Raw genomic sequence first — 19,757 nt, forward strand, 5'->3', positions numbered from 1 at the left:
GCACTGCTTTACTGAAGTTACAAGACATTGAAAGAAGAAACAAGAAATTGTGAGACAGCTTTTGATTGCAAATAGATACGCCTAGTGCACACTTCTGACTGTCTGCCTGGTGCCGACCTACTGTGCCCCTCCCCTCTCTCGCCGTCCCTCGCTAACAATGAAAGATGCGAGTTTGATTGTGTTTTCGGAAGGACAGTCTGCTCTGTTCCAAAAATACTGAATCTAGGAGTCGATTCTACTCTTGACACTCAGAAATGGGAGTCAGCACCGGGAGTCTGTGTAAGGAGTTGAGGAATCAATTATTTTGTAGTATACTCTCAACCACTATGTCATCGTTGTTAACAGTTCGAAAAAATAGGCCTGTATGGCAATAGAGAGTGATGTGCCCAGCTACGCAGTCCTACCACCCTCTCTGCCTGCCTGGCACACACTGGCCCCACTACGTCGCCCTGCTGCTAGCCCTGCCATCTGTGTGGAGCCTCATCCCTGTGTGTGCATGCTGGTGTGTCCGTGCCCCCGGGCACCATGTCAGGGAATAAGGCTGTGCGCCAGCTGACAGGGCCGTTCCAGACAGTGGGTTTGCATAGTCGCTGGCACAGGCCACTGGCCATATATTAACCCTGATGCTTTAGTAGAGAGACCCTAGCAAGAACACAGTTTGTTTGTGGGAGCCGGGGTTAGGGTTGGGGTGTGTTTTGGTTTTATGAGCGTGAATTTACCTTAAGTCAATATTGAGGAATGAGGCCGAGAAACGAGGATTTCTCATAACATACATTCGTATTATCCTCCGGTTTGTGTATTTTAGGCCGTGAATGAATGTGGCATGTGTATATAAAGTACCAGTCAAAGGTTTGGACACACCTACTCATTCAAGGGTTTATCTTTATTTTGTACTATTTTCTACATTGTAGAATAATAGTGAAGATATCAAAACTATGAAATGACACATGGAATCATGTAGTAACCAAAAAAGTGTTTGAGATATTTGATATTTATATTTGAGATTCTTCAAAGTAACCATCCTTTGCCTTGATGACAGCTTTGCATGCTCTTGGCGTTCTCTCAACCAGCTTCATGAGGTAGTCACCCGGAATACATTTTAATTAACAGGTGTGGCTTGTTAAAAGTAAATTTGTGGAATTGTAGTAAATAGTAAAAATAAAGACATCCTTGACTGGTACTATGTATGTGTGTGTGTGTGTGTGTGTGTGTGTGTGTGTGTGTGTGTGTGTGTGTGTGTGTGTGTGTGTGTGTGTGTGTGTGTGTGTGTGTGTGTGTGTGTGTGTGTGTGTGTGTATGTACGTATGTATATACATATATACGTATATACGTATATGTGTTTATGTGTATATATATGTGTATATATATGTATGTGTATGTGTATATATATATATGTATGTGTATGTGTGTATATATATATGTATGTGTATATATATATATATATATGTGTGTGTGTGTGTGTGTATATATATATATGTGTGTGTGTGTGTGTGTATATATATATATATATATGTGTGTGTGTGTGTGTATATATATATATATATATGTGTGTGTGTGTGTATATATATGTGTATATATATATGTGTATATGTGTATATATGTGTATATATATATATGTATATGTGTGTGTGTGTGTGTGTGTATATATATGAATGTGCTTTGCCGTAGTAATTCTGGTAATTCTGTCTAGTCTTTCTCTCCCTCTTTCTGTCTCGCTCCCATCATTATTCTCTTCATCTTTGACCCATCTGTCTTTCTTTGGATTGTGCCACCACTCTCCCTCTCCCTTTGGAAAACATTTTTTTTCTCACCCCATTGTTCGGAGCAGTAGGGGACAATAATTTTGTGTGTGTGTCGAGTAATGTGTGTGAGAAAGTGGGGACAAGGCTGCAGACCTTTGGGGGCCGCAGTGTGTGTCGTTCTGCTCAGTGAGCACACAGGTTGGGGCTCTCGCCTAACACGATGCAGCCAGTCTCAGGGGGTCCCCACCACCACCATAACTGCGTACAAACTCAATGTAGCGGTGAGTTGTGCATTAATCGTTACTATCTTGGATTTTAATATTTGTCTATCTTGGATTTTAATCATTGGGTAAAATCTGCAGGAGTTATTCTTCTCTTCATGCATTAGTTTTTTTCTCTTCATGCATTAGTTTTTTTTATTTCCAAGTCAAAAGTCCAATGCGATGAGTCATTGATCTCGTTTTCTAGACCATCTTGAATTTGAGTTTCTTTGCCAATTGTGTGGTTGTCTGTGTATAACTAGCGTGATAAAAGCCTTTGTTGTTGTGTGAGGACGGCAAACTCTCCTTTAATGCAGCTGCAGGTCAGACATGGTTGTGTAATAGTCGCTGGTAAGACTTCTGGAATGTTGGAACAAACTATTATCAAGTCTCTCTAGCCTGCGAGAACATTTCAGTATCTGGGTTATGAGCACACTGCATAGCTTGGTCTCTGTTGTTTTGAATAGAATAGGTTAGGGGCAAATCCATGACAACAGAATTACACTGAGACTCAGCTTTTTCACTTTAATGTATACAAAACAAAAACATTGTTTTCAAAGATTAACAAACTATGCAACTCTATGCACAATAACTACTTTGAAGAAATTACACAGTACATTTCACAAAAACACATTTACTGGAAGAACAGTGCAGATGCAAAGTTTGGTAACAGAATTACAGTAAAATCTCCCTCCGTTTATGCGACCATGTTTTCCAAAAACTCTTAAATACTGTTAAATATCTTCTCAAAATGAAGATTCAAAGATGTCTGCAGAAAGAATGAGGTATGAGCTGAACATAACAGTATGCCAGTGGAAGGAAGGACAGTAGCAGGTGACCCAACTCTGGTTTGTGACTACTATGATTTCCCATTGTAGCCAATTCAATTGCAGTAATTCTGTTACAGATTTGTTGGTAATTCTGTTACGGATTTGGTAACAGAATTATGAGTTTTAATCACTTAAATAATGTTTTACTAATTACTTGTTACTTCTGTGAACTTTTGTTATCCTCTCTCCTCATGGGGATAGACATTAGAAAATATATTTAACATACAGTGCCTTCAGAAAGTATTCACACCCCTCACTTTTTCCATATTTTGTTGTGTTATAGCCTGAATTTAAAATGGGTTTAAATTGAGATGTGTCACTGGCCTACACACAATACCCCATGTCAGTGGAATTATATTTTTTGACATTTTTACAAATTAATTAAAATTGAAAAGTTGAAATGTCTTGAGTCAATTAGTATTCAACCCCGAGCCTAAATGCGTTCAGGAGTAAAAATGTGCTTAATGATGCACTACGCCTTTTTCTAATTGCTAAAATTTGAATAGTTTGCCTAATTTCAGTTTGTGACAAAACAAGCAAGTATAGTGTAGAGAATCATTGTACCATCTAAACCATTGTAAAATATATTTTCCATAACCAAGCTGGTGTACAAAACCAAAAGTAAAAGACGCAAAAATGAAACTTAAGAACAAGAAGCATAGAAATAACACACACAGAACAGATCTACTGCTTCTTAAACTTGCTTTGAATGAGATTGACAGATCTATAACTCACCTTTCTACGTGAATTTGGTCAGGTTTCCAAAAACGTCACATATTGCAGCTTTAACAAGTCACATAATAAGTTGCATGGACTGTGTTTTACATTATTTTTGAATGACTACCTAAAAAAAAACAGGCATTAAATATGTGGTGACATTAGTAATTACACTTTGGATGGTGTATCAATACACCCAGTCACTACAAAGATGCAGGCGTCCTTCCTAACTCAGATGCCAGAGAGGAAGGAAACCGCTCAGGGATTTCACGATGAGGCCAATGGTGACTTTAAAACCGTTAGAGATGAATGGCTGTGATAGAAGAAAACTGAGGATAGATCACCAACATTGTAGTTATCCACAATACTAACCTAAATGACAAAGTGAAAAGGAGGCCTGTACAGTATAAAAAGTATTCCAAAACATGCATCCTGTTTGCAATAAGGCACTAAAGTAAAACTGCAAATAACGTGGCACTGAAATTAACTTCATGTCCTGAATACAAAGCGTTATGTTTGGGGCAAAATCAACACATCACTGAGTACCGCTCTTCATATTTTTAAGCATGGTGGTGGCTGCATCATGTTATGGGTATGCTTGCCATCGGCAAGGACAAGGGAGTTTTTGTGGGATAAAAAGAAACAGAATAGAGCTAAGCACAGGCACAATCCTAGAGGAAACCTGGTTCAGTCTGCTTTCAACAGACACTGGGAGACAAATTCACCTTTCAGCAGGACAATAACCTAAAACACAAGGCCAAATATACACTGGAGATGCCTACCCAAGACAACGTTGAATGTTCCTGAGTGGCCTAGTTACAGTTTTTACTTAAATCAGCTTGAAAATCTATGGTAAGACTTGAAAATGGTGGTCCAGCAATGATGAAACACCAACTTTGATAGAGCTTGAAGAATTTTCTTAATAATAATGTGCAAATATTGTACAATTCAGATGTGAAAAGTTGTTCTAGATTTACCCAGAAAGACTCACAGCTGTAATCATTGCCAAAGGTGATTTTAACGTGTTTTGACTCGGGTGTGAATACTTATGTTAGAGATATTTCTGTTTTTCATTTATTTTTTACTTTGTAATTATGGGGTATTGTGTGTAGATGGGTGATGGAGAAAAAAATATATTTTATCCATGTTGAATTCAAGCTGTAACGCAAAAAAATGTGGAATAAGTCGAGGGTTATGAATACTTTCTGAAGGCACTGTATGTGGGTTTTTGGTAACAGAATTACAAGGTACAAGGCAATGTTGTTTAAACTTACAGAAGGCAATTCATTTCTCCAAAACTAAATATAAGTGGTGATATTAGCTGGCAGGGGTCTTCAACATTATTGTGTTTTGATGAATTGTAATACCTATTTTCTGGTAGGTATTTTCTAAGAAGCTTTTTCAATCTGTTTGAACAAAAATCAAAGCCGTTAGTTATGCCTAATTTTTAAGATGGATAATGGTTGAAATTTGTATCTATGCCTTCATTTACCCAAGATATAGACTCAGCTTTATTTTGTCACGTAATTTGATATGCTCCTATGAACTTCATATGTTGGTGCTTTTACATGGAAATGACTTTAGGCTGTTTCACAGAGGAAGCTACTGTGTTAGCTTATGCTTTGCTTATCTGCTCAGTTAGACTGTCTGTGTTTGGTTTGAGTTGTTGCTTGGGGCAGAAGTCCCTGCTGGATTTTTTTTATGTGGGGCTGTCCGTGAACTTTCTCTCTCTCTCTCTCTCTCTGACTGTTGAAGTGTGAGAAGAACACAAAGTATGTCTGAGTTAGAAAGTGTGTGCGCGTGCGGAGTCCTACATTTGTATTTCTCTGTCTGCTTCTGGGTCTGTTTGTGTGCTCCGTCTGCCAGGGTCACGTGGGGGGAGGGGAAGGTCAGGCTGTCCTGCCCTGTCTCCAAACAAAGATTACTCTGTCTACCTCGACACTGTTGTGAACTCTTCTGGGATAAGAGCTCCCATCGTCTCGGAATCAATAGAGCCTCTGAGCTGACCAATAACTCTACTCATTTTACTACATGCGCACACGTGCGCTATGGTGATAATATTCAAACATGTCATAAGACTGGAAGCAGCCAGTCATGATGACAGTATAAGTTGTCATATCAATGACATCATACCTGTCATAATACTTGAGATGTCTTGCATATCTTCGATGATGTGGTACTTAAAATAGTTTCTGTTTGGCTTTTCTATTGAGTAGTATATCATATGTGCCTACTTTAAGAGTTGTTATGAATACTAAGGGTATGTTTCAAAATAATTTTCACAATATTGGTCCCAAATATATAGCTTGGCGATATGGACAACATTTTTTATAGAGATAAATGTAACTATTTTACTCTAATGATAAATACATCAATAAAATAAAAAATATTAGCAGCAGGATTTATTTTTATGCCAAGTAAGACAACTGAGATGGTATGCTATGTTATAAAAAGTAAGCTATTTCATCTAACATATCCCGGGAATGCATCACTGATATTTTGATGTGCAACCTGTCATAATAGGATCCAGAATGATGAAATTATTTTTGGGCTCTTGAGAGATTAATTTGCCGACATCTTTGTGCATGGGCCTATTGGCAAAGGCTATATTAGCCTATTCACCACCTGAGAAAGTGCAAACTCAAAACACTTAGTAGATTGCTAACTCTAAGATCTTGTTGCTAGATAGCCATGTATACTAATTGATTAATATATCAGTAAATGTAATGTCCTACAAAACATTCCAGTGCTAGGCCTAAGCTACTTGACGTGGGCCTATTCAGTGCAAATGGCATGTTCCACTCGGCTCTGCGTGCGCATCAAAATCATACTACGTAGCCTACTCCGGTTGGAAAGTGGTGCCATGAACTCAATATTGAGAGGTGAGAAGTAAATGATATACTCAGAGAGCTGTGACTCTCCTCTATGTAACAAGAAAAGCATATTTTTCTTGCAATTGCATTTTGAGCAATGGTCATATGCTTGTGTTTATCAGAATGCAGCTGTCCCTCCTCCGTGCGCACAGTCGTGAGAGGGCAGCCCACAGTGAAACAGGGACAGGCAGATACTTTCATAGCAGGAATGAACATAATGCATAGGCTATTACTGTTGACCAAAAATAATGGTTTTACAACAAAAAATGGTCAGGAACATTGTTTAGCAAAATCACGGAATATTACTGACCTAAGCCAAATGCTTCGGTAGGAGGAGGGCAATGTCGGTGTCGATAATTTTTGCTTTATCATCCCCGCTCTACCCAAACATACTTACTAGGAACCAAGCAAGGAAGTACTACATTAGTAAATGAAAAATAACTAAAGTGAATTATATAGCAGTCCCCTTTTGGTCAAAGGTAAGTATAGAGGACCTTATAAGTATAAGGTCCTCAATACTAACCTTTGGGACTTAAGAGGACTACTATATAATTACATTTTGTCACTTTGTATTTACTAAGTAAGTATGTAGTACCTACTTGTTTGGTACCTAGTAAGTACGTTTGAGACCAAATAGTTACCATGTGTTTACTTTTTGTTAATAGGTATTTATCTAGTTATTGTCTAGTAATTACCGGGCTGTAAAATGAAGGGTTACCAAACATGCAGTGCATTCGGAAAGCATTCAGACCCCTTGACTTTTTCCAAATTTTTTTTACGTTACAGCCTTATTCTAAAATGGATACAAATATTATTTTTTTCTCATCAATCTACACATAACACCCCATAATGACTAAGGGAATACAGGTTTTAATACATTTTTGCAAATGTATTAAGATAAAAAACAGAAATACCTTATTTACATAAGTATTCAGACCCATTGCTATAAGACTCGAAATTGAGCTCAGGTGCATCCTGTTTCCATTTATAATCGTTGAGATGTTTCTATAACTTGGAGTCCAGCTGTGGTAAATTCAATTGATTGGACATGATTTTCAAAGGCACACACCTCTGGTCTGATGAAACCAAGATTGAACTCTTTGTCATGAATGCCAAGCATCACGTCTGGAGGAAACTTGGCACCATCCCTACAGTGAAGCATGGTGGTGGCAGCATCATGCTGTTGGGATGTATTTCAGCAGCAGGGACTGGGAGACTAGTCAGGATTGAGGGAAGGGTGAATGGAGCAAAGTATAGAGAGATCCTTGACGAAAACCTTCTCCAGAGCGCTCAGGACCTCCGATTGGGGCTAAGGTTCACCTTCCAACAAGACAATGACCCTAAGCATGCAGCCTAGACAATGCAAGAGTGGCTTCGGGACAAGTCTCTGAATGTCCTTTAGTGGCCCAGCCAGAACCCGGATTTGAACCCAATCTAACATATCTGGAGAGACCTGTAAATAGCTGTGCAGCGATGCTCCCCATCCAACCTGACAAAGCTTGAGAGGATCTGCAGAGAAGAATTGGAGAAACTCCCCAAATACAGGTATGCCTAGCTTGTGGTGTCATACCCAAGAAGACTTGAGACTGTAATCGCTGCCAAAGGTGCTTCAACAAAGTACTGAGTAACGGGTCTGAATACTTATGTAAATGTAATATTTCAGTTTTTAATTTTGTACAAATTTGCAAACATTTCTACAAACCAATTTTTGCTTTGTGTGTAGATTGATGAGAAGAAAAGAGAACATTTAATCAATTTTAGAGTAAGGCTGTAACGTAACAATGTGGAAAAGTTAAGGGGTCTGAATACTTTCCGAATGCACTATAGACCTATGCAAGTTGCTTTTTGTAACATCGGACTAAGTTGTCTTCAATTACCATGGTCCCAAAATGTCCCAAACACACTTTCCCAAAAAACTGTGCAATGTACATATCATCCTATCTGTCCTCTAGGGTTCTTCAACTTTCTATGAATGAAGGGAGTTTCATGCACATCCAATATAATAACCGGAGCTAGACTAAAAGAGGGTCCAATACATAGTATCCTCTCACTTCTGCTGCTCCCAAACATGATATGTTGATGAAGCTTAGGTGATACAATCATCAAGTATTCCACTTCCACTAGCTCTGACCTCTCCCTTCTCTCTCCAGCCCAGTTGGAGTTTGTGCAGATCCTGGTGATCGTGGTGGTGATGATGGTGATGGTGGTGGTGATCACCTGCCTGCTCAACCACTACCGCCTGTCAGCACGCTCCTTCATCTCCAGGCACAGCCAGGCTCGCAGGCGCCACCTACCACTGGCCTCAGTAAGTACTCTACACTGACCAGGACGTAGACTTTACAGCCTCCACACAGACCAGGGCGTGGAGTCTACTTTACAGCCTCCACACAGACAAGGGTGTAGACTATTTTACAGCCCCTATAAGTACTTCATAATTACATCTCACTGACCAGGGAATATACTTTACTTGACAGCCGCCACACAGACCAGTATGCAGCCTTGACCAGTGCTTCCCAAACTGTGGGTCAAGGCAGGGAAAGAGATAAAGGTCGCGGCATACACATTTTGGTGGATTGCACATTTTCCGGATGAACATAACACTTTCAGTGTTAACTTAAAGCTGCAATATGTAACGTTTTGGGCGACCTGGCCAAATTTACATAGAAATGTGTATTATAGATCTGTCCTTCTCATTGAAAGCCAGTCTAAGAAGCTGTAGATCTGTTCTGTGTGCGCTACTTCTATGCTTTCGGTTTTCTACACCAGCTTCAAACAGCTGAAAATACAATATTTTTGGTTGTGGAAAATATATTTCACAGCTGTTTAGATGGTACAGTGATTCTCTACACTATACTTACATGTTTTGTAGCATAAACAAAAATTAGGCGAACTATTACATTTTTTTGCAACCAGGAAATGGCAGTTGTCGTGTCTTTGGGTCACCATTAAACTGAAGACATGTTTATCAATTAACTCCCTGTAATTATTATCACGCGATTAAACTGATTAATCGTTTAATTGTAATTAACTAGGAGATCGGGGCACCAAGGAAAATATTCAGATTACAAAGTTATAATTTTCCTAATATAACTTTCCTATATTATAACATTATATATTATATTCTATTATAGTATAGGCCGATTATCTTCTGGTTTAAATGGTGTATTTTACCTCGCGTCCAGTCTCATTCCAAACGTCGTAAATTGTTGTATCTGCACGAACCCAGCCTTTACTAAGAGTCATCCATACATCAATTGTCTTAAAATCATTTATTTACTAAACTAAGTAATTCACAGAAAGCATACAAACAGTTGGTTATCGTTACAAAGAATTGGTAAAGTAATGTGCCCTAGTGGGCTAAACAGGCATGGCTGGTGTCTTGTTAGACAAAGGGTCATAAAGGGCAGCTGAGAAGACCCTACAGAGTTCATTAATATTAACAATTGATATGCTAATCCTTTGCACATGAACGCTCACTCATTCGGGAACAATCTATATTGCAATCAATATATATTTACACTCAGTGTGTCGTCGGGATCCTTGTTGGAGCGTCGTTCTGTTGGAGAGTTTTGTCCGCGTTCTCTCTCTCTCTCTCTCGGTTAGAATGGATCTTTCAAAGCGACATTCATTAATGTCGTTATAGAATGGATGTTTCGTCGGTCTTCGCGTTCAATGATATAATTTCTAGCTGCAGACTATTAATTAATATCAAAGACTTGTTCTTATTCTGTCGGTATCAATAGTCTAAAAGTTAACCACGTGGTATGGTTCACTTTCAGTAGATGGATTGGATGGTCAAACCTATTGGCCAACTCGCAATGGAGTGGAGGCCTGGTCTATTAGAAAGTAAATCAGGGTGGGGTTTTATAGTGAACATAGAACAGGCTTGTCACATGACGCCTGGTCCTGTCTGTGTCCCTGGGGGCGTGCCGATGACTGAGTTAAGCTTGGTACAGAAATACAATTCTATCACATTAACATCAGTACATAGCATCTCAATGTATTACAAATAGCTTTATCCTTATTAATACATTCTATACAACCATTTGGATGCAAGTCCCATCGCTGAGGCTATTATATAAACAGTTTTATGGTAATATGGCTATATTGTCTCTTCTGAGTATCACAAAATTGTACCAAGCGGACCAGTTCGTAGCTGGATTCTTCACCAGTCTTCCATACCTTCTCCAGAACACAAATGTCGCTTGGCTCCCCAATTCTGTGAGTTGGAAGAATTTCCTGTGTCTCTCTATGGGCCATGTGGCAAGAGATTCTCCTCTTAGAGTTTTACAACCCCTTCACACAGGGCCTGGGTGGGGGGAGGTAGGTTGGGGGATGGTGCAAGGGGGAGGGCGTCAACTGTCCTCCCTGTACTCAGAGGCCAACGTCATGACACAGTACTATTTCTGCATAGTGCATATTTAAATGACTATGCCAGATATAAAGTATGCAGAAAAGATAATATACAGTTGAAGTCGGAAGTTTATATACACTTAGGTTGGAGTCATTAAAACTAGTTTTTCAACCACTCCACAAATTTCTTGTTAATAAACTATAGTTTTAGCAAGTCGACTAGAACATCTACTTTGTGCATGACACAAGTAATTTTTCCAACAATTGTTTACAGACAGATTATTTCACTTATAATTCACTGTATCACAATTCCAGTGGGTCAGAAGTTTACATACACTAAGTTGACTGTGCCTTTAAACAGCTTGGAAAATTCCAGAAAATGATGTCATGGCTTTAGAAGCTTCTAATAGGCTAATTGACATAATTTGAGTCAATTGGAGGTGTACCTGTGGATGTATTTCAAGGCCTACCTTCAAACTCAGTGCCTCTTTGCTTGACATCATGGGAAAATCAAAAGAAATCAGCCATGACCTCAGAAAAAAAAATTGTACACCTCAAATTGTACACCTGGTTCATCCTTGGGAGCAATTTCCAAACGCCTGAAGGTACCACGGTCATCTGTACAAACAATAGTACCCAAGTATAAATACCATGGGACCACGCAGCCGTCATACTGCTCAGGAAGGAGACACGTTCTGTCTCCTAGAGATGAACGTACTTTGGTGCGAAAAGTGCAAATCAATCCCAGAACAAAAGTATCTATATCCACAGTAAAACGAGTCTTATATCGACATAACCTGAAAGGCCGCCCAGCAAGGAAGAAGCCACTGCTCCAAAACCGCCATAAAAAAGCCAGACTACGGTTTGCAACTGCACATGGGGACAAAGATCGTACCTTTTGGAGAAATGTCCTCTGGTCTGATGAAACAAAAATAGAACTGTTTGGCCGTCATTACCATAATTTATGTTTGTAGGAAAAAGGGGGATGCTTGCAAGCCGAAGAACACCATCCCAACCGTGAAGCACAGGGGTGACCCTACAATACTATTTCTAGGGTCAATTTTAGATCAATGATATGCATTTTCAGCAATACCAAAACAAATGGTCTATTGATTCTGTATCCTCACAACAAAATCTGCAGAGCTGCGATGATTGCATGCCCCAAGTGCATGCCCCAAATATTCAACATTTTGTTGGTGGCAAGAATTCTGTACAATAATCTTTGCTGAAAAGCACGATGTCTTGAATCTTGTCATTTTTATTTTTTTATTTAACCTTGATTTCAACAGGAAGGCACATTGACATTAAAAATCTTTTACAAGAGAGCCCTGTACACATTACAATAAAAACAGAATATTAAAACATACACGTGTATAAAACAATATAATTCAGCACACAATTAACAAAAATAAACATTTAATAAAAGCAATCACATTCAACTACATAGAGGTCCTCAATCAATAATTTAAACTGCCTGAGTGGCACGTGTACATCTAGCTGCAGTGAACTCTGCTTATTGTTCCACAAATTAGGTGCAAAAAACTAAATGTAGATTTTCCTAAGTCTGTGGAGACTGAAGGGATCTCTAGTGTTATCCATTCCTGTGAACGGGTTTGGTAACTTATTATTGTTATCTTAATTAATTAAGTTACATATGGAGGGAGTTTCTGTAAGATTGCTTTGTAAATAAATAAATGAGAATTCAGCTCTCTTCTTACAGACAGTGAGGTCCATCCCACATTTTTATACAGACTACAATGATGAGTCCTAAAATTGTCCCTGTGATAAAACATATTGCGGAATGGTAGACTGCGTCCAAGGGTTTTAAAACGGAGGTTGCCGTATGCATGTAAACGATTTCACCAAAATCCAATACAGGCAGAAGCGTTGCTTTAACAATATTTCTCCTATTTTTAATACTAAGGCATGAAATACATTCAAGTATAAAGCCTGCAGAGATAAAATAGCGATTTAAATGCATTAATGATATCAATTTTGTCAGTAATAGGGACAGAATCTAAATTAATTTATTGGGGGAGAGAAGAGGGGTTTACAACCCTTCAGTCATTTAACAGATTTCCAAAATTTAGCTGGGTTCCCTGTACATTCAGATAGTGTATTAACATAATAATCTGATTTTGCTTTTTTAACTAGTTTTACACACAGATTTCTCAACTGCCTAAAAGACTGCCGGTCTGGGAGTCTGTGAATCTAGCTTTGGCCCAGGCAGCATCTCTGTTGTGTATGACTTCAGATAGCTCTGGACTGAACCAAGGGCAAGACCAATTTTTAATTCTACATTTTTTTAAAGGGAGCATGTTAATCTACAATACATTTGAAAAGTGGTTAAGAACCAACTCTGGGTCAGGTATAGATGCAATACAATCAAAATCACCAAAATAAAGGTCACAAAAAAGGCCTGTTCATTGAAAAGTTTAAAATTTCTCTTGTTGATAAAACAAGGTTTGGATCGAGGCATCCGTATATCCCTGACACATGCAATAGGACAGTGGTCACTAATATCCAAAGCAAATACCCCACTCCCAGCATATTTCTGTGGAGTATTTGTAATTATGAGGTCAATCGAAGTCGACTTTGTAGGGTCCTTTTAAGTTTGAATGAGTGGACTTTGTAATCAGCTGGGTAAAATTTAGATTAGTACAAACATTATTTAGACAATCAGCATCCTGCGTTCCCCATGCAAGATTAAAATCTCCAGCAATCAACACCTCTGGTGTAATAGAAATGGCAATTAAATCAGTGAGTTTGTTTAGTACACACTTCTTGGCAGAAGGTGGATGATAGATTCCTATAACTGTTATTCTTGAGTTGGAACACAACTGCAGATTTAAAGCCAACAATTAAAATTGTTTAGGATTGGAAGTAGCCTTTAACAGAGACACACAAAGAATATTATTTGTGTAAATAGCAACACCACCACCTTTGCCTTTCCTATCATCCCTAAACACATTGTAACCATCCATAGCAACATCCTATATCAACTCATACACCCTGTACCATGGAATCGGTACATAAAAAATCTCTATTTAGCAATCCTTATTGCACAGCTGTCAACATCCTGGTCCTCAAATGAAACCAGGATGTTTATGCTATTTTTATTCCTCCACTCGTTTTGATCCTTTTATATTGGGCAGACAGACCAGTTCAACTCAAATTCTATTTGTCAAATGAGCCGAATACAACAGGTGTAGACCTTACCATGAAATGCTTACTTGCAAGCCCTTAACCAACAATGCAGTTCAAGAAATAGAGTTCAAAAAATCTAATCAATCCAAAAGTAACACAATAAATGTACAAAACAATAACGACGCTATATACAGGGGGTACCGGTACCTAGTCATTGTGCAGGGGTACAGGTTAGTCGAGGTAATTTGTAAAGTGACTATGCATAGATAATAAACAGTGAGTAGCAGCAGTGTGAAAACAAAAGGGGTATGTAAAAGGGGTATAATGTAAATAGTCCGGCTGGCCATTTGATTAGTTGTTCAACAGTCTCTTGGCTTGGGGGTAGAAGCTGTTAAGGAGCCTTTTGGTCCTAGACTTGGCGCTCCGGTACCACTTGCCGTGCGGTAGCAGAGAGGACAGTCTGACTTGGGTGACTGGAGTCTTTGACCATTTTTTGGGCCTTCCTCTGACACCGCCTAGTATATAGGTCCTGGATGTCAGGAAGCTTGGCCCCAGTGATATGCTGTGCCGTATGCACTACCCTTTGTAGCGCCTTACGGTCAGATGCCGAGCAGTTGCCATACCAGGTGGTGAAGCAACCGGTCAGGATGCTCTCGATGGTGCAGCTGTAGAACTTTTTGAGGATCTGGGGACCCATGCCAAATATTTTCAGTCTCCTGATGGGGAAAAGATGTTGTCATGCCCTCTTTACAACTGTCTTGATGTGTTTGGACCATGATAGTTTATTGGTGATGTGGACACCAAGGAACTTGAAAGTCTCGATGTGCTCCACTTCAGTCTTGACGATGTTAATGGGGGCCTTTCGGCCCTCCTATTCCTATAGTCCAAAATCAGCTCCTTTGTCTTGCTCACATTGAGAGAGAGGTGGTTGTCCTGGCCCAACACTGCCAGGTCTCTGACCTCCTTCCCAGTGTTGAGGATCAGCGTGGCAGATGTGTTGTTTCCTACCCTTACCACCTGGGGCCAGCCCGTCATGAAGTCCAGGATCCAGTTGCAGAGGGAGGTGTTTAGTCCCAGGGTCCTTAGCTTCGTGATGCGCTTTGTGGGCACTATGGTGTTGAACGCTGAGCTGAAGTCAATGAACAGCATTCTCACATAGGTGTTCCTTTTGTCCAGGTAGGAAAGGGAAGTGTGGAGTGCGTTTGAGATTGCGTCATCTATGGATTTGTTGGGGCGGTATGCAAATTGGAGTGGGTCTAGGGTTTCTGCCTTGAAGGTGTTGACGTGAGCAATAACCAGCCTTTCAAAGCACTTCATGGCTACCGACGTGAGTGCTACAGGGCGGTAATCATTTTGGCAGGTTACCTTTGCTTTCTTGGGCACAGGGACTATGGTGGTCTGTTTGAAACACATAGGTATTACAGACTCAGCCGGGGAGAGGTTGAAAATGTCACTGAAGACACTTGCTAGTTGGCCCGGGCATGCTTTGAGTACACTTTCTGGTAATCCGTCTGGCCCCGCGTCTTTGTGAATGTTGAGCTGTTTAAGGTCTTGCTCACATCTACTATGGACAGCGTGATCACACAGTCATCCAGAACAGCTGGTGCTCTAATGCATGCTTCAGTGTTGCTTGCCGCGTCACTGGGCAGCTTGCTGCTGGGTTTCCCTTTGTAGTCTGTAATAGTGTTCAAGCCCTGCCACATCCAACGAAGGTATTTGTATTTATTATGGATCCCCATTAGCTGCTTCCAAGGCAGCAGCTACTCTTTCTTGGGTCCAGCAAAATTAAGGCAGTTTATACAATTTTAAAAACATTACAAAACATTCACAGACCGTGTGCCCTCAGGCCCCTACTCTACCCCTACCTCATATATAGTACAAAATCCATCTCTACGTGTGTATGCATGCGTCTGTGCCTATGTTTGTGTTGCTTCACAGTCCCTGCTGTTCCATAAGGTGTTTTTGAAATCAGATTGTACTGCTTGCATTAGTTACCTGATGTGGAATAGAGTTCCATGTAGCCATGGCTCTATGTAGTACTGTGCGTATCCCATAGTCTGTTCTTGACTTGGGGATTGTGAAGAGACCTTTGATGGCATGTCTTGTGGGGTATGCATGGGTGTACGAGCTGTGTGCTAGTAGTTTAAACAGACACCTCAGTGCATTCAGTGTGTCAACACTTCTTACAAAAACAAGTAGTGATGAAGTCAATCTCTCCTCCACTTTGAGCCATGAGAGATTTACATGCATATGTTCTAAATGCTGCCCCGTTCTAAACCAATTGTAGTTATCTGGGGTTCCTCTTTGTGGTACCTGACCACACGACTGAACAGTAGTCCAGGTGCGACAAAACTCGAGCCTGTAGGACCTACCTTGTTGACAGTGCTGTCAAGAAGGTAGGTGCAGCGTCTTATGGACATACCTCTCCCCATCTTAGCTACTGTTGTATCAATATGTTTTGACCATGACAGTTTACAATCCAGGGTAACTCCAAGCAATTTAGTCACCTCAGCTTGCTCAATTTATTACAAGAATTAGTTGAGGTTTAGGGTTTAGTGAAGGATTTGTCCCAAATACAATGCTTTTAGTTTTAGAACTATTTAGGACTAACTTATTCCTTGCCACCCACTCTGAAACTAACTGCAACTCTTTGTTAAGTGTTTCAGTCATTTCAGTCGCTGTAGTAGCTGACATGTATAGTGTTGTCATCCGCATAGACACTCTGGCTTTTCTCAAAGCCAGTGGCAATTCATTAGTAAAGATTGAAAAAAGTAATGGGCCTAGACAGCTGCCTTGGGGAATTCTTGATTCTACCTGGATTATGTTGGAGAGGCTTCCATTAACCTCTTACATCTAGACGTTCCGCTAGCGGAACACCTGCTCCAATATCCAATGATGGGCGTGGCGCGAAATACAAATTCCTTTAAAATCCGAAAACTTTAATTTTTCAAACATATGACTATTTTACAGCATTTTAAAGACAAGACTCTCGTTAATCTAACCACACTGTCCAAAAAGGCTTTACAGCGAAAGCAAAACATTAGATTATGTCAGCAGAGTACCCAGCCAGAAATAATCACACACCCATTTTTCAAGCTAGCATATAATGTCACAAAAAACAAAACCACAGCTAAATGCAGCACTAACCTTTGATGATCTTCATCAGATGACAACCCTAGGACATTATGTTATACAATGCATGCATGTTTTGTTCAATCAAGTTCATATTTATATCAAAAACCAGCTTTTTTACATTAGCATGTGACGTTCAGAACTAGCATACCCCCCGCAAACATCCGGTGAATTTACAAAATTACTCACGATAAACGTTCACAAAAAACATAACAATTATATTATTTTAAGAATTATAGATACAGAACTCCTCTATGCACTCGATATGTCCGATTTTAAAATAGCTTTTCGGTGAAAGCACATTTTGCAATATTCTCAGTAGATAGCCCAGCCATCACGGCTAGCCATTTAGACACCGACCAAGTTTAGCCCTGACCAAACTCCGATTTACTATTACAAAAGTTTGATTACCTTTGTTGTCTTCGTCAGAATGCACTCCCAGGACTGCTACTTCAATAACAAATGTTGGTTTGGTCCAAAATAATCCATCGTTATATCCAAATAGCGGCGTTTTGTTTGTGCGTTCCAGACACTATCCGAAATGGTAAATCAGGGTTACGAGCATGGCGCAATTCGTGACAAAAGATTTCAAAATATTCCATTACCGTACTTCGAAGCATGTCAACCGCTGTTTAAAATCCATTTTTATGCCATTTTTCTCGTTAAAAAGCGATAATATTCCGACCGGGAATCTCCGTTTAGGTAAACAGACAAAGGAAAAGAAAGCATTCGGTCGACGCGGGCACGAGCCTGAGTCTCACATTACTGTAACCAGCCACTACCCAAACGCGCTACTTTGTTTCAGCCAGAGCCTGCAAAGCCACGATTCAGCTTTTTGCCGCCTTCTGAGAGCCTATGGCAGCCGTAGGAAGTGTCACGTAACAGCAGAGATCCTTTGTAATGGGTAGAGATGGCAAAGAAGGCCAAGAAATGGTCAGACAGGGTACTTCCTGTACAGAATCTTCTCAGGTTTTGGCCTGCCAAATGAGTTCTGTTATACTCACAGACACCATTCAAACAGTTTTAGAAACTTTGGAGTGTTTTCTATCCAAAGCTAATAATTATATGCATATTCTAGTTTCTGGGCAGGAGTAATAATCAGATTAAATCGGGTACGTTTTTTATCCGGCTGTGAAAATACTGCCCCCTATCCATAACAGGTTAAAGAACAACCTCTGTGTTCTGTTAGACAGGTAACTCTTTATCCACAATATAGCAGGGGGTGTAAAGCCATAACACAAGGTTTGCCAGCAGCAGACTATGATCCATAATGTCAAAGGCCGCACTGAAACAAAACAGCCCCCACAATCTTTTTATCGTCAATTTGTCTCAGCCAATCATCAGTCATTTGTGTAAGTGCTGTGCTTGTTAATGTCCTTCTCTATAAGCATGCTGAAAGTTTGTCAATTTGTTTACTGTAAAATAGCATTGTATCTGGTCAAACACGTCTTTTTCCAGTAAAGGGGGCTATTCTTAGGTAGTGGAATGACTTTTGCTTCCCTCTAAGCCTGAGGGCACACACTTTCTAGTAGGCTTAAATTGAAGATGTGGCAAATAGGAGTGGCAATATCATCCGCTATTATCCTCAGTAATTTTCCATCCAAGTTGTCAGACCCCGGTGGCTTGTCATTGTTGATAGACAACAATCCATTTTTCACCTCTTCCACACTGCTTGTCTTTCATAATATGGTCAGTTATACTTGGATGTGTAGTGTCAGCATTTGTTGCTGGCATGTTATGCCTAAATTTGCTAATCCAATGAAAAAAAATCATTAAAGAAGTTGGCAATATCAGTTGGTTTTGTGATGAATTAGCCATCTGTTTCAATGAATGATGGAGCTGAGTTTGCCTTTTTTCCCCAGAATTTCATTTAAGGTGCTCCAAGCTTTTTTCTATCATCAGAGCCGGTGTAGTAGGATTCAAACTTAATCCTGTATTGACACTTTGCTTGTTTGATGGTTCATCTGAGGGCATAGCAGGATATCTTCTAAGCGTCCGGATTAGTGTCCCGCTCCTTGAAAGCATCAGCTTTAGTTCGATGCGGATGTTTCCTGTAATCTATGGCTTCTGGTTGGGATTTGTAGGTACGGTCACAGTGGGGACGACATCGTCAATGCACTTATTGGTGAAGCTGATGACTGATGTGGTTTACTCCTCAATGCCTTTGGATGAATCCCGTAACATATTCCAGTCTGTGCTAGCAAAACAGTCCTGTAGCTTAGCATCCGTGTCATCTGACCACTTCCTTTATTGTGTGAGTCACTGGTACTTCCTGCTTTAGTTTTTGCTTGTAAGCAGGAATCAAGAGAATAGAATTATGGTCAGATTTGCCAAATGGAGGACGAGGGAGAGCTTTGTATGCTTCCCTGTGTGTGGAGTAAAGGTTGTCTACAGTTTTTTTTTTTATCTGGTTGCACAAGTGACATGCTGTTAGAAATTACTTAAGTTTGCCTGCATTAATATCCCCAGCCACTAGGAGCGCCGCTTCTGGATGAGCATTCCCTCCCTCCTCCCGCTGGCACCTACCTAGTTTTGGGGTAATGATGTAATCAATTGGTTGTAATCTTGGATTGAGCAGACCTTCCCATACAATTCTAATAACTCCATGAAAGACATAACTCTACCATTCCAATTTACAATATAATTTAAAAACAAAATACCCTTTTCAAACATTCATAAACCCACGTCTTTTATCAACCAGCA

General features: G+C 39.9%; 1 protein-coding gene across 2 annotated transcripts in view; it reads left to right on the forward strand.

The window, feature by feature from the left end:
* The window catches only part of pmepa1 (prostate transmembrane protein, androgen induced 1), a 93,156-nt gene that overhangs the window by 57,662 nt on the left and 15,737 nt on the right, over nucleotides 1-19,757 (forward strand). The window contains exons 1-2 of one of the 2 annotated variants that reach the window (XM_082958994.1): nucleotides 1,706-2,023; nucleotides 8,573-8,727. In XM_082958994.1, coding sequence (XP_082815120.1) covers nucleotides 1,963-2,023; nucleotides 8,573-8,727 — 216 coding nt within the window. In that variant the 5' untranslated portion in view covers nucleotides 1,706-1,962. Of the gene's footprint in view, nucleotides 1-1,705; nucleotides 2,024-8,572; nucleotides 8,728-19,757 lie in introns of those variants that run through there. The other variant, XM_014131694.3, reaches the window with a different exon arrangement.

This window comes from Salmo salar, chromosome 12 (assembly GCF_965601325.2).
Source record: "Salmo salar chromosome 12, fSalSal1, whole genome shotgun sequence".
NCBI classification, from domain to species: Eukaryota; Metazoa; Chordata; class Actinopteri; order Salmoniformes; family Salmonidae; genus Salmo; species Salmo salar.